At 43.3% G+C, this 15,651-nt stretch overlaps 1 protein-coding gene across 2 annotated transcripts; it reads left to right on the top strand.

Annotated features, from left to right (window-relative positions):
* Positions 1 to 1,370: 1,370 nt before the first annotated feature.
* Positions 1,371 to 15,375, top strand: TNNT3 (troponin T3, fast skeletal type). 2 transcript variants are annotated; one of them, XM_049820789.1, is made up of 10 exons: positions 1,371 to 1,416; positions 5,549 to 5,567; positions 6,388 to 6,433; positions 7,277 to 7,393; positions 7,723 to 7,800; positions 8,049 to 8,162; positions 8,366 to 8,475; positions 9,337 to 9,427; positions 12,425 to 12,465; positions 14,962 to 15,375. In XM_049820789.1, exons 1-10 carry the CDS (start codon positions 1,386 to 1,388, stop codon positions 15,008 to 15,010), a joined length of 696 nt encoding a protein of 231 aa, XP_049676746.1. In that variant the 5' UTR covers positions 1,371 to 1,385; the 3' UTR covers positions 15,011 to 15,375. The 2 variants fall into 2 exon arrangements, with proteins under 2 accessions (XP_049676746.1, XP_049676747.1); XM_049820790.1 differs by lacking the exon at positions 1,371 to 1,416 and adding an exon at positions 1,554 to 1,596.
* The last annotated feature ends 276 nt before the right edge of the window (positions 15,376 to 15,651 follow it).

The following is a 15,651-nucleotide window of genomic DNA, read 5'->3' on the forward strand; positions in this document are numbered from 1 at the left end:
CAGCTCAGCAAAAAGTGTCCTTGTGAATGGGTTAAATTCTGCTCTGTGATATGAGAATGAATGTTTCTTCCTATAGGGAAAGCTTTGTTTCAAATCTTGGGGCAGAATTTGACCCATTAACTGTACACAGGCAATATAAATGCTGTGAGATTTTGCATTATTTTTATGCCTGCTTTGCAAAATATTCAGTGGCATGTGTATGGCTGAAAAGCAAAATCTGCCCTGCAAATGCACATTGCTGATCAATTCTTGCTTCACCAAAAAAAACCCTAGAAGAATGAAATGTAGACCTGCACAGACTTTTAATGAACCGTTTCTTCCTATGAAGTAATCTGTTCGTAATTCTACATTGCAAATGGATGTGAAGAACAGCAGTAGATTTATATAGACATCAAAGTCGTCTTCAAGGAAGAAAATGGCTTAAGCCATAGATCTAGAAAAGAGAACCAAGCTTCTTTGAAAGTTAGCTGAACGTTGATGATGAGTTACAGCAGGTATTTCAGTAGGTTTCCAAACCACACTGTGTTTATTTCAAATGACTGAAGTATTGCTGTAGAAAAGGATGGATCCAACAGTGCTTTGAGAGTGCCGACTATGTTCATGTGCATATTTCAAATCAAGGTAAACCTTGGTACACTGTGCTGTCAGGTTGTGCTTTATGTTATGTAATGCTCAGGTTTTTTTAAGCATTGTACTATTATTGTAAATCTGCCTGTTTCAGCTGACTGAATTACTTTCCTGTCCTGTGACTTCTGTTTATATGCTATTTATTTCAAATGTAATTAATTTATTTTACCTCAGGTTTACTTCTTAACTTTGCTTCCCTCTTCCCTCTTCCTCTCTGCCCCTCTTCCCCTTTGGCTCGAAAGCTCTTTTGGTGTGTGAAATAACAGGTTTCTCGTTCTCATTCTCTTATTTTCCATCGCATCTTGTTCCATGACACTTCACACCTGAAGTTCATGAGCCAGGTATGTGACATGACTTCTGATTTACTCCACCTAGTTGCAACACAAGAGTGTATGTGTGTGACAGAGAGAACAGGAGTCCTGGGTTGGTAGAAGAGAACAAAACAAGAGAAACAAATATTAACCATGATGATCACTTGCAGCCCTTTTCTCCTTTAATCTCCATGCTTACTACTACTTTAACCTTACAGCATCTTTAACTCCTGACAGCCTCTCCAGATACCTTTTCTCCCTGGCTTAATTCACTAATTCCTTTATTTTCTTTTCCTCCTTTATTCCCCTCCCCCCTTCATGCATTCCTTGGTCTCTTTCTCAGGCTTCCAAGAGCTTTAAATATCTGTTCTGTTTTGTTTTTTTTTTTTTTTTTCCCTTTTTTTTCTTTTCTTCTCTATTTCCTGTCTTTCCATCACTGCCTGCACCATGACACCAGCAGAGGAAGCCCCTGAAGAAGGTATGTGATGCATCTACAGACTCTCACCTTTTTTCTCTTTCAGCGCTGAGGAAACAGTGTTAAAAACACTGACCTTGTTCAAGAGCAAAGAGAGCACAGGAGGGAAAAGGTCTCTCTGGATAGCTTTGGATGAACATGGAGAAAAGGGCTGTATGTTTGCCAAATCAAATCACCAAAAAGGTGTTTTTTTCTTCTTGTTCGATCTCTGGAGAGTCCAAGGTTCCCAGCGTAGCAGTGAGGGAGTGGGGACAGTTGCTCTTAGGAGAACAATGCTGGTTGTGGATTGACTACTCTGCTGCTTCTCTTTTGCTTTTATCCTTCAACCTACAGCTGATGAAGGCGGCGAATACTATGATGGTAGCTTGGTGTTGTCTTAGGACAACAAAGTTACCTTTCTAACATCTCACCCTTTTTTCTGTATTTGTTTTTGTCCCTCACTTGATTTTAAACTCAGGAACTGGGCCAAAACATCTCTGCTCCAAAGAATCGCTCACTGTGCATATCCAATCACTCTTGGGGAGTCACTGTTGCACTGAGAGGCCTGTACATCCTCATTAGGATAGTAGATGGTGAAAACCAAGCTCTAGAAGCTTGTCCTGGACTTGTCTTTTAGCTAGAACCTATCGTGTCATAGGTTTCATCAGCAAACCTTCTCTATCCTCCCAAAAATCAGGAAAGTATCTCTTAAATCATAGTGGCATGCTTGAAAATGGAGCTGAGCCCTGGATAGACATGCCTTTCTCACCCAACCTTAGAAGGTCATGGTCTCCAGGCCTGAATCTACAGATATTTAAACTTCTGCTCCAGCCATGCACTTAAAATTGTGCTAAACATCAAGCATGTGAATAAATTTATTCAGACTGGTGGGGCTGGCCATGGGCTTAAGATAGTGTGTTCATAATACTTGGTTGAGTGGGTGCTGGAGCATGTAGGTGGGACAAGGCTGATGTGAAAGGACCAAATCTAAATGTTTGCAGAGTCAGTTTTGCTCTTGTATGTGTGTAAGATAACTTAGGCCCCCTGGGCCAAATTCAAAACAAGTTTAAATGTATAGACTGACTCACAGGCTTTTACAGGCCTTTGAAGTAGCTTGGTTGTGTTCTGACTGCCCCAATCCCTAAAACACCTGGCCAGCTGTTTTGAAAGACAAAGCTCAGTGCCACTTGAAACCACCCTGCATTGTCTCTGTTTCCTTGTTTTGTTTTGTAATTTTTTGTTGTTGTTGTTTGTTTGTTTTAATTTTGCTCATTTTTCAGGCTTTTTCCTTATTTAGGGAAATATGCTGAGGACCTTTCTAAGCCCCTTTCTCTCCTTTTTTTTTCTCTTTCTTTCCTTTTATTTTTAATAGCATATTAACCCCCCGCCCCCCCCCCCCCCCCCAAGGACACAGTGTGAGTTAGATATGTTGCTTCTGAGAAGTGGGATTAAGGGAGGGTGTTTAGGGATTTCTGAATGAACTAAAGGCAGTTCAGATGGATTCAGAGAGAAGGGGAGCACTGTGTGAATATCTCATAGATTGCGCAGGAGAAAGCAAGGTTGTAATTATGGTTGTGTACTCTCCCTGTGCTAACCCTTTTGGAAACCAGAAACTCAGAAACTGTCTAACCACCAGGGCAGTGAACTTGGATTTCCAGTGGCTCTTGCCTTCTTTTGGCAGGGTTGTATGTGGGGATTTTGTCACAGTCCCATGGTTCATTGGCAGAATAACCAGAATGTCAGTGAAAATCTGCCATAGGAACAGGAATTGGCTATGACAATTCCTGCTTGTCAACCAATTTTGGCCCAGTTCCTTGACTCAGTGTCTTGAAAGAAGGGCATTTCAAAATAAATCACAACCATGGGCTGCTTTTGGTGCATACAGTATGGACCAATGCTGGGTCATGCACTGCAAAGGACAGATTTATTACTGTTCGTTTTTTTAATAAAGGCTCCTATTTCTTTGTCATCCCCTTTTCTGGTTTTCTGGAGGTACCTTTAAATAGTCTAACTACAATTTCTTATTTCAAGACCAACTAACCTTAATTTTTCTTTTTATTTTTACAATTGTTTGTTGGTTTAATTGTTTAAAGTGCTGATTTGGTGGCAGCTGAAACCAAATTTGCAGTTATTGACAGACAGATGTCGATCCTGGCAACCAAGGTCAACAAACAAAACCAGTCATTTCCTGTCTACACCCCCCCCCCCCCCACCCCCCCCCCCCCCCCCGCTCTGAAGTGTTGCTAACTGGCAGAAACGTTTCTGAAAATTATCTGGGTATGTCACGAGGGAAAGGAATCCTGTGTGAATAACATCCCTGATAGACTGGTTAATCATCATTACTTTTCCTCTCTCCAGATTAAAAAAAAAACAATTTAACTAATGTGTTAAGAAGCTCACTGGCTATTTGAAAAGCAAAACAATTTAAAAAATAACTGGAGAAATATAGAAGTATGCTGTTGGCTAATAGTATTTTTCTTCAGGAGCAATTTGTGGCTTCCTTTATACGAGTGCTCTAAAACACTTTTCTAATTACATGCTGTTTATTTTATTAGCATTGCTTTGGCATCTAGAGGCCTCAACTGAGATTTGTTTTGGTAGGCAGTGTTCTTGAAGTAAATGAGAAAAGTCTACCCCCCCAAATTTCATTACTGAAATTGGTATGGGAAAGTGTGAGAGAAAGGAAAGGTTGGTTTCTGATCTCTTTTACGCATGTCTCATGTCTTTTTTCTTAATTATCTCAATAACCCATTTCCAGCCACCTTCTCAATTTTTTATTACCCAACATCCTTGCAACTGATGTCTCTAAATATTTTCCAGTATCAGTTTTTGCTATTTTTTTCCTCTTATAATGTTTCATTTTATTTTATTCTATTCTGTGTCATTTGCTATTCCCAATTTCCTCCATCAGTCCCAAAATAGCTGGATGCAATTTGAAAAAATATAATAGCTTTCTGTATCATGATATGGCTAGCAGGGCTTGTGCACCGCTCCTGAGGGGAGGCTGTTTTTACTTTCACTTTACAAAGCTGGTTTTTTTTAAACCAGATTCAATAGACACTGAGCTTTTTACCTCGGTTCCTCCCACTGAACCAACACAGGGAGAGTCTTGTACCGCAGAATCCAGCAGCATCCCTGAAAGTTCAAATGTAGTGTATGGTTATGAAAGTCAACCTGGGTCCCTGTGAGACTGGGTTTAATTTACTTCTGTTTGTGAGAATAACAGTGCTGAACTTGCTGGCATTACACTGGAGTTAATAATTAAAGTTTAAAAAGCATAGCAGGGAGGGGAATTGAGCACAAGCAGAAATGTTAAGCAAGTAACTCGTAAGACAGCACATTTCTGAGAGGCAGGGAAAGGTCACTTGTTGCATGGGAACACTTCTGACTGCCAGAGGGCCCAAGGTGACGGTCTCTGTGATGGTTTAGCCTGCCTATCAGGGCATTCTACCTCTCCTGGAGAAGCAATACGCGAAATTTGCATGTACCTCAGCAGGAGAGGATGCTTGCTAGAGAGGATGGCCTTTTCAAGCTGGGTTTGAGGAGCACCACACAGTGCAGAACAATAAGCGTCTTCCCCATGGCACCAAGGTATCTCAGGGACATGTGCCCTAAGCTATCTTGGGAGTCAATGAACCTGGAGAAAACGTGTGTCAGGAAGCTTTTTGCCTCCTGGCCTCCATGTGGGGCATTTGAGCAAAACTGGCAAAGCCTAGTTATCATTGACATTACTGTGAATTCAGGTTAACTTTAGTGAAAGAAGTGCTGATTGGAAAAGGCAGCATTTTCTTCTACCCTCCAGCCCAGCTGTCCTCCTTACAGCTTTGGTAAGGATGGTTTGAGAAAAATAATTTTACATTTACATGAAACCATTGCTTTCCAGATGCTACGTTTGGGACTTTTACACAGTCTCTTGATTCTTTTCTGCCAAATTCTGTTTCAAGGGTAAAAACAGATTCACTCCTAGCAAAAGGGGTTTGTGAGTGTGTGTATTTCTTTTGGAAGTCCTTGAGAATTAACCAGTTTCTCTGGGATATTTTCCCCAGGATTAAATCTCCCTTCCCTCCTTTTACTTTAGCAGCTGGCATGATCTCTGTTGTTCTAATTGTTCTCCCTCTTTTTCCCTTCCTGTTTTGCTCCATGTTTCCAAATACAGAAGAGAAGCCTAGAATAAAGTAAGTATGAGGGGCAGGGAGTTTCAAAACCCTGGCATCATTTTTCTGATCTAGTAGAAGCTGTTGTCTATTAGGCAAATGGCCACTAGAAGCTTTTATCCAACCCTCCCTCATGCAACATCCAGCTGTTCCTGCTTGCCGTTCCAGGATGTCTGCTTCTACCAGAGGATGCCTTAGCAGTAGTTACCGGCCAGGGTCTTAAGGCCAGTTCCTGATAAAGTCAGAGGACTCGTGAACTGTCCAAGATACAGTGGTCTCGCAGTACCCCAAGATATAGGCAGCTCAACAGTAAATCCTCTGTAAATCCCTCTGGCTGGGAAACTACCCATCCATCCAGGACTGCTGACAGTGGGAAGGGTGGCAAATGTTGGGCTGGGCTGACTTGAACTTAACTAAGGTTTCCTATGGACGTGTGGCTCTGGGTCCCAGCACCTTAACTTCCCACTCTGCCAGCTGCCCAGAATGGAGCGTGCAGCGCTGCACCAACAGCCTCGTGGACCAATGCCTTCCCATGTGATAGGGAATGACCATAGGCTTTGGGAATGAAAAGGGTTTTTAGGGGTAGCTCCCTGCCCTGCGTGACCTTCCAGGAAGGACAATGGTCCTTAGTCCTATTCTGGAGTAGTTTTCCATTGACTTGCTGTTTCACCACTCTATCTCCATCAACATTCCTCCTTGTCAGCATCATTCCTGAGGGCAGGGCAGGTCAGGATGTGGTATTTAAAAAAGCTGCCTGTTCTTTAAGATGAAAATCCTTTTTTGTTGTTGTTTGTTTGTTTTGTTTCTTCTTTCTTTTTTTTTTTTTTTTGACTCTCTGCAGACTAACTGCTCCTAAAATACCAGAGGGTGAGAAAGTAGATTTTGATGTAAGTATTCCTGAAACTGGCTGTGTTTGTCTGTCTGTACCTGAGCCATATACACGTGTGCAAACCCACATAACTCCTCCTGTATTGGATACTGCTGAGGATAAAGTAAAGGACAAAAGTATGGATGCTTTGCTGCCCGTTTTCAGTGAAAGGCTACTCTCTGCTCCCTGAAACTCTCTGGATGCATTCCTTGCTAATGTGACTAAGCTAAAATCATGTATTTCTTTTTTTTCTCCTTGAATCTTTGAAGCCAATATGTGAAGAAAGGAGAAAGTAAGTGTTCTAGAAGATCCCAGATCCCCTGTCCCATTGTTGTAAATGGTTTGAAAGTTGCAGGTTGAAATAAAACAGGCCTATATGCATCTGTTGCTGAGAAACACTACCTAAAATGACAATATAATTTTAATAATAAACAGAGATCCAAATACCTTCCTAGAAAGTTGATAGAAAAAAGAAGCAGGTCTGGTGTTGAAAATCTCCACAAAAACATCTGCTTTGCCCAAAAATGCAGGAACATTTTCTAGGTAAGATTCATATCCCAAAGAGGAGGCAGCTAAGTATATGCAAATATAGGCAGCTAAGCAAAGCCAGGGCTAAAATACAGTGTAGGGGAATGGGAGATGTGGATTCTGTTCCCTTCGGGGCTCCTGACTGTCACCTGGATGAGTCTCTGACTGTCTCTGTCCTGCATCAACAGCCATTTAAGCTAATGCCATAGATTTCTACAGATACCTGCAGACATTTTCTGCTTTTGTTTCTCTGTGTAGGCAGGGTGCTGGGAATGTCCAGGGCATGTTCCTAGAGCAATATAGGCTTACTTAATGCATTTGCCTGCTCTTCTAGGACATCCAAAAGAAAAGGCAGAACAAAGACCTGATTGAACTGCAGGCCTTGATCGACAGCCACTTTGAAGCCAGGAGAAAGGAAGAGGAAGAGCTGGTTGCCCTCAAGGAGAGGATTGTGAGTCCTTATACTGCCATTTCCCTGTATTAGATTGAGAGATCCTCTGTAGATGGGAATTTGAATCCATTAGTCCACTGTCAGACTTTGGCAGAAAGCTGTATTGCCATGTACAGAAGCGACTGCTCATTCACCACCAAATGGCTTCTCCCCACATCTGTCCCCTCTCTCAGCCTCTTGTTTTACACCTGAGAATTGCATGAGACCGTTCTGGCAAGGGAGTAGGTAGCTCACTCTCTACGAACCAAAGCTCTTGGTGGTAGGGTGTAATACTGGAGGTAGATAAAGCCACAATGATGACTCAATGCCTCTGCCACTGCTTCTTGCAGGAGAAGCGCAGAGCTGAAAGAGCAGAGCAACAGAGAATCCGGGCTGAGAAGGAGAAGGAGCGTCAGGCAAGGCTGGCAGTAAGTGTCTTTGCAACTCTTGACTTGTCTCAGCATCAAATTGGAGATCTCTAGTGACAGAAAAAACCTACAGGTTCTGCCTCTCAGTGTGAAAAAGTGACCACCTTCTTAAAGCAGGGGCAGGAAACAGGAGTTGCCAATTCTTATCAACATGCTTATCTGATCACATTCCCTGCAGTGACACTGACTGTTGGCGAAGCTGTCAGTCTCCCCTAGAGTAACTTGCTTGTGTGTGTTGCACTCCACAGGAGGAAAAGGCAAGGAGAGAGGAAGAAGATGCCAAGAGAAAAGCTGAGGATGATCTCAAGAAGAAGAAAGCTCTGTCCTCCATGGGTGCCACATACAGTAGCTATCTGGCTAAGGTAAAAAGCATGGATTGGTGGATGAAATATTAAATGTTAAACCACAGGGTTGACTGGGAACAGTGTTTATTACAAGTTGAGAAAACAGCTCAACTTTTCTTCTTCCGGATCCCTAGCAGCTTGTCTTATATGCTCTGTCACTGAAATAATTTAATTCAGCCTGAATTTCTGCAGTCTAATGTTAATTAATGTTCTGAAAATAGGCTGATCAGAAGAGAGGAAAGAAGCAAACAGCTAGAGAGACAAAGAAGAAGGTCCTGGCAGAGAGGCGCAAGCCCTTGAACATCGACCACCTTAATGAAGACAAGCTGAGGTAACATGCTTATGCTAACTTACTGGATATAATCCACTGAAATTTGGTCTTACTCTCCTGGAATCTCTGCTGGTAAAAATATGAGGTAGAGGAGAGGGCCTTCCTTGAAATTCATCACAGGACAATGTTAAGTTGTGCCCTTCCTTGATCTGGAGAATGGAGGGGAAATGGGGATGAGGAGAATTGTTGAAATGGTTTGGTAGCCATCTAGCCATGCTCCTGGCATAGCTCCATTAGCCTCTCCTGCTAATTAGGATTAGTCATTTACAGGACTAGGTACAAACTTGAAACCCAGCTCTGACATTAGTTGAACAAGCCTAGAGACTGGTATCTGTAGCATTCCCAGGGGTGAGTTAGAGCTGCTAAGGTACGAGTTTGGATCTCCACCGAGGCTGGAGGCTTGGGTGCAGAGCAGTCATCAGATGATCGTCTGGACTCCACACATTGCAGTTTACACATGATTGAAAGATGAGGTTGGCTCACCTCAGCCCTGAAACAGATGAGATTGCACAATGGCAGCTGCTCTGCTTGCCTGGGTGGCCTTCAGAGTCCTCCTTCCTTCTCATCTGATTCCCCTGGAATCCTTCATTAAGAGTTAGGGGGAAAAACAAATCTGTGGGAAATACGTTAGTGTGTGACACATGCAAGAGTGCAAGTCTTAAAGGTTCTCAAGTGAGAAGGTGAGAAAAATGTGACCTTTAAAATGGTCAGTAGCTTTCAGAGAACGGAAAGGGCTTGCAGGAAGATGTGTGAACTGCATTAAATAAAACATAAAAAGCCTTATTGCTAGTGATGTGAAAATCATAGAAAATATATGACATGGTATGTTTCTCCCATTTTGCTTTCCCCATAAACACACAGGGACAAGGCTAAGGAACTGTGGGACTGGTTATACCAGCTGGAGACTGAAAAGTATGACTTTGCAGAGCAGATCAAGAGGAAAAAATATGAGGTGAGTTGAGAAGCTATTTTGCTAATGGCACCAGGTCCAATATGTAAAAATCTCTGTGACTGCTCTGGCAAAAGCCATGTGGTGATGTCATTTGGGTCACCAATGCCCTTTTGCAATATTTAAGCAGCAAGACACCTGGAACTGCACTCCCCTAACATACATATTTGGACTGGATTTCATATTTTAGGCTGAAATTGAATAGACTGCTCTCAAGGTTTTCAGTGCCCCATGGAAAGGCAATCCCAATGGAAAATGGACTCTCCACCCTCTGCTCAAACACATCTTGTTCATTCTTATTTATCTATACGTAACTGTGGCCTGAAAATTCTGTAATTCTTAATTCACTCATCTCCATTGCAAAGTAATATTTCTAAATCCATCTTTGATTTTACACTTGAATGTTGTAAGTTTATTCCCATTCAAGACAGATTCCCTGTGGACTGAGCTCACTGGGGTCACTGAAAACTGTCTCCAGACAGGAGCATCTGGCTGAAGTGTCATATGGTAACAGAAAGTGGATATGTTTCCTTCAGTCACAGGACAGGGCTGCACTCATCTACGTCAGGTTTCAGTGGCTGAGAAATCCTACTGGATCTCTCTCCTTCTCGCTCTCCTTTTAATTCCCAATCATACAGACACATCCTGACAGGGAATGAGCAACACCAATGTAACTATCTCAATCTCTCTTAGATTTTAACACTGCGTTGCAGGGTGCAGGAGCTTTCCAAGTTGTAAGTACAATGAACTTGCCTGTATAACAGCAGAAACAAAGGCTACCAAATGCATGAGCCTGCTGCATGGTCAGAGGCCAGGTGCCAGACAGAAACTGGCACTTGGCTCCAACTGCAGAGAGAAAAGAGAAAACTGGATCTTGTGTCTCTCCCTTCACTTCCTTTTTCTCTCCCTTTCCATTCTTTGCAAAAAGATGAAGCGGTAATTTAGGAAAAGAGTCGGGGTCCAACAGGGATGTGGCTAAAGACCTGAGCATGCAACCCACTCAGACCATCTTGAAAATAATCCCCTATCCAAAACTCTAGCATTGCGTGTGTATGTGAGTCACCCTGATGCACCTGGGATACATACAGAAGCTTAGGGATGCATGTGTAATAGGTCGAACTTCACAAAAAACAATGGTATGGGGTTTGGAAAGATTCTCCACCTTGTGGCACGTGCTTACCCACATCCAAAATACTGGAGAGGGCTAGCTTAAGGATAACAGGTCAACTGGGTGTGGAAAAACAGGAATTAAGGCAGTGCCAGGGGAGACACATATGCTACGGTAACAAAACCTGTGCATAAACAAAGGATGGGTGGCTGCTGATGAAAAGCAAGGAGAGAAAGAACAAAGAATGAGCAAAGTAGAAGGAAAATGCACAGCTGAGATGGGAGAAGAAAAGTAGAAGAACAAAGGGAAGATGATAGCAGGAAAAAAAGTGAGGAGAAAGGTAAGTACAAACAGCAAAGGGAATGAAGGAGAGACAAGCAAGGATGCAAGGGAGAGAAAAAGGAAGGAACTGGGACACACAAGAGTGGAGCTCTTCTTTAGCTCTAATGTCTGTTGCTCTGGTGCTTCATTGGAAAGTGAGTGTTATAGTCACTATCACAAGGTTATCATTGAAGGTAAGTCTTAAGTCCTTGGGTCAAACTGAAGACAGCTGATTCTCCTCCACTCTTGGGAAAAATACTCAGTTGCAAAAAATAATTTGAACTGCTGTGGCAGATATTAAAACTTCCATGAGTAAGTACAAGAGCAGGTGATTTGCTGATCTTTCCTTTCTTGTGTTGTCCTGTTCCCGCTAATGTTTCAGTCTCTTATTTTGCTTCTGTTTGCCACGGAAAGAGAAGAGCCAGGAAATACCGATTGTTGGGCCAACCTGAATGTATGACTTTTGTTTTTCTTGTTTTGCATGCGGGGAATGTCAAGTCCTGCTTTAAATATTCAAATGTTGGGTCATCAGTTCTTGGACCTGCACAGCCAGTGGAGGACTTCGCCTCTGCTTTTGGTGTAATTCAAAGCATATGTCTTGGCAAGTGCATTTTTCCACGCCAGCAAAACTAGGTAGAACCCTGACTTGGTTACAAATGAGAAGGTGAAGGGGCAAAAGAGGTCTCTCTATCACACCCTAGCTCTTGTGGGCTTTTCAAATACCTGAGCTGGAAGAGTCCTAGGATTTCAGTAGCAAGTCCAGGGCTATGGGCTAGGACTGAGGTGTTAAGTCAGGCCATAAGGTGTTCATCCTATGCAAGGTAGGTGTTTGCTTTCCCATGCATCAGGTTGAAATATGCAGTTTACCCATGGATAAACAAAGAGACACTCCATCTTGTAGGACAGACTCTCTAGTGGCTTGAAGGTCTTCAGAGCCCTCGCTTCAACCTTTTCCTCTGCGGCTGCTGAAGCTCTCCTTGAATATTTTCTTCTTCAGCCCCTTTAAAAGTCATCTTCTCTTATTAGGTGAGTGGCTGGGAAGGTGGTGACTGCTGCAAGGTCCTCACCTCCTGCTCTGCCAGCCAGCAAAGGTACTCCAGCAGAATCTTCCATTCTTGAGGTTCCCATCCAAAGACCACTGAAGCTCTTTCAGCTTACACATTTCCTAATGTGTAGGAGTAGGGGGAAGAGTGAGAAGGTGAGGTTGACACATACAGGTGATGGAGCCATCCAAGAGCTTTCCAGCTAGCCAGGCTGACACTCATTCTGGTTCACTTGCCTGCAGTTTGACATGTGAGTTTGTAGGAGATTAATTTGTATACATAGGAATTCTTCTAATAAGGGCTATAAAATTCTAGCTCTTCTTTCCCTTGACATGTGAAATTGGCTTGCAGATTTATTGCCAAGGAGCAACATTTCTGTCATTCAAGCAAGGGTGAGCTTTTATTTCAAAGGAAGTATTAACCCCTACTATAGGCACCTCTTTCCAGCACTTCAGCAGATGAAACTCCCCTCTCTGTGAGGGAACAAGGTTTATCACTAAAAACCCTGGTCATGTATGTTGTTTGCAGATTGTCACCCTCAGGAACCGGATCGATCAGGCTCAGAAGCAGTAAGTACCTATATCCCCTTCCTAGCTCCTGGCTTGGGGATATCTTCTCAGTGTTCAAAATAGTCACTTCAGCCTCAACACCAACATTTTCTTATTGCAATGAAATGAGGCTAGAGATGGAAGGGCAACTCCCATCCTGCCTCACATTGAGAAAATGAATGGGAAACTGAAGTGAATGTAACAGCTAACAAGAAAAAATCATGTTTCTTCACACCATGTCTGCAAAATTTTCATCTGTTTATTGCTGGGGTTTTCAAACACCTGACTGAGGTGCTTTGAATACTTGAGGGAATACAACCATTGTTTACGACGGGTAAACAAGTGGTTGCTAAGATGATAAGGAATGGTGTGTAACAAGACTAACATCATGTGATTACTGTTGTGAGTTCTTTTCACTTATCATCTCTCTCCCACTTGCCTTCCCACAAGACTTCTATTTAATTAGATTTTTTGAGTCTTACATCTTTAACTGTTCTAGGTATTTACGGTGAACTTAGGACAGACCAGGGCTAGACAAAGTCTGGGGGCCAGGGCATGTAGAAAACTAACAGACTCAGGGAAGGAACTGCGGGGAAGTAAGGGAGGAGAGCTCTCCAGTGGTGGGATTTGATCTTCACTGTGCTTCTGTATCTTAGCAAAGCCATGCCAGGAATGAAGTGGTGGTCTTTGGTGATATCTTTGGATGATAGGAGTGACCAGACACTGCCTTCCCACTTCCCCAAGCCACCCTGCTTTATCAGATGAATGTAACACTGGGGGCTCAGTTGTCTGTAGATGCCAGGCTTGACCTTCCCGTGGTATTTTCTGTACAGAGCTGTAGGCTGATAAATCTCAGCAGAATGTGCAGCTGCAGGAGGATGCCATGGTTTGTCTGGGTGTTGCTGCTCTTCTGAGGGGCACCACCACACCACCCACAACAGGCTGTACCATTACTGCATGCTTGGTCCCCCAAAAGACATGATACTCTCTCAGGACATCATTTGAAAACGTTGCACTGAGAGGCCCACAGCTCATGAGATTTCTGTGTACTTAAATTTCTATGCACACTAGACTGTATCATTCCAAAGCAATGCCCGCTAATGTGTTATACAAGGATCAAATGATCCTTTTGCTTCAGACTTTATTAAGTCTCCTTAAGCACACTCTAAAGATTAGGCATAACATCAAACCTCACAGGCGCTTGTGGAGATAAAAGAACTCTGCCTTCGTTTGAGGACCTATACAGTTTCTATACTGGGTTTTGAACCCGCAGAAAGGCTGGCAAAAGGGACACTGAGATAAGATAAGCAGAAAACGCTTTGCGCTCTCTCTCATATAGAAGGTCAATTTTTTCGAATAGACCAAGTCTTACTTGGTCAAAAGGTAAAGTATCCACTATGTGTACGTCTGTGTCACTGTGCTATATCTTTCTGTAAATATGGCTAGCGCTCTTGAACCAATCCATGGGGCAGCACCACAAAAATCTCCCCAGATGTGTCGTCCACATTTTTTTCTGCTCCCTGGAGGAATCAATGATTCTGAAGAAGGCCTCTCTGTTGATAGCAAGGCCCCATCACCTTGTGCTTGGCCCCCAGCCCCATGATCTGCTATGTCAAACAGCTGCCCCCAGTTTGCATGTGCTTTGGTTCAAGAAGCAGCCTCATCACTGTATGTGTGAGATGGAAAGGTTTGGTGGTGTGCCAAGCCCCCAAAGCCAAGGTGCTGCCTATGGGAGCCAGTGCAGAATCTAACTCGACTAACTTCACGCCTGGCTCCTCTCTGACTCCAGGCGTGCGTGCTTCTCAGTCAGAAGGTAAGTGGCTTGCATGTAGGATTGCCCTTCTGTGTGCAAGAAGATACTATTTGGAGAGAGTTTGCCTCAGGTGTTTTGTGTGGGGAGTGTAGCTGGACTGCTCCCACACACACCACGAGCAAGACGAGGATGCTGATATGAGGGGAGGCCTAAAAAGTTGTTTGGACTGTTTTGGAGTCTCTTGCTTTTGTGACATAAGGAAGCAGCCACTTGGCTTTGCTAGAGCAAAGCAGTTATTAGTTGTATTTAAATTATTGCTCAGCTTTCTGCCTCCACTACTAGATGACTAGAGCATCTGGGGAATTTGACCAGAGCTCCCTGATAATGAGGAAATCTTGTCCAGAAACAGCTCTAAATCCTAAAATCCAGATCATAGCAGATTTGAATTCAGGAAACATAGTCTGCGGCTGGATAGGCCTGTCATTTAGATTTAGGACCACCTGGACTTCTGTCCTGATAATGCAGAAAGCTGGACAGGTCCACCTCTTTCAGGCATGCACATCCTGGCCTTTCACTAAGAGCCTGAGGAGGAATCTCTTTCCACAATATCGACAATATTTTTCTCAGGATGTGCTCTATGACAGGTGTGCCCAACATGTGAGAAACAAAAGCAGCTCAAACATAATCTAGGCACCAGAAACACGCAGTGGTCACAGAGCCCCACCGCTTCCATTGTGCTGACATGTTTTTCTTTTGTATTGTAGCAGCAAGAAGGCAGGAGCCAAGGGCAAGGTTGGCGGGCGCTGGAAGTAAAGAACGAGGCAGGATGGCCCTTAGTGGCATGCCGAAACCATGCTGGTCTCCTCTTTCTTCCTTCATGAATCACTTGTGTTCCCATGCCTCAACGATAACAAAAATTGCAACATCAGTCTGGGTTGGCTATTGCTGCTGCTTTTCTTCTTTTTCTTTCTGGAGGGGTCTGGCGGCTTCCTCAGTCAAAAGGAAGGAGGTTCCCTGTGGAACTGAGATGACTCCTTGCTGGCATCTTCAATTCCTGCTGAGCATGTCCTTTATCCTCCTGACACAAGCCCTATGCTGTCCTGTAGATTGCTGTGTACAAATCTCTGGATTTTGTAAATAAAGCATGACCAGTACCTACTCCAATGACAGCCCTCTGGAATGGTGTTCTCTACTTTATTTAATAGCGTCCCATTTTGCAAGGATTTGGGAGTTGGTCCAAATTCTTACTTACTACTGTTCGATCCAGCTCTACAACTAGGAATGAGGCTCAGTATCATCAACAAAGACCCAAGACTGGGGGCCTGTTTTACAGCTGCTATCCAGGCAGATAACAAAAGCTGACTGTTCTGGCCAAGCTCATAATCTGGATGCCAAATGGAGTTAAAATTGACTTAAAAGTTTGAGTGATGAAGGGAATCGTAGTACCAGGAACA

The sequence above is a fragment of the Accipiter gentilis genome, chromosome 17 (genome assembly GCF_929443795.1).
Source record: "Accipiter gentilis chromosome 17, bAccGen1.1, whole genome shotgun sequence".
Taxonomy (NCBI): Eukaryota; Metazoa; Chordata; class Aves; order Accipitriformes; family Accipitridae; genus Astur; species Astur gentilis.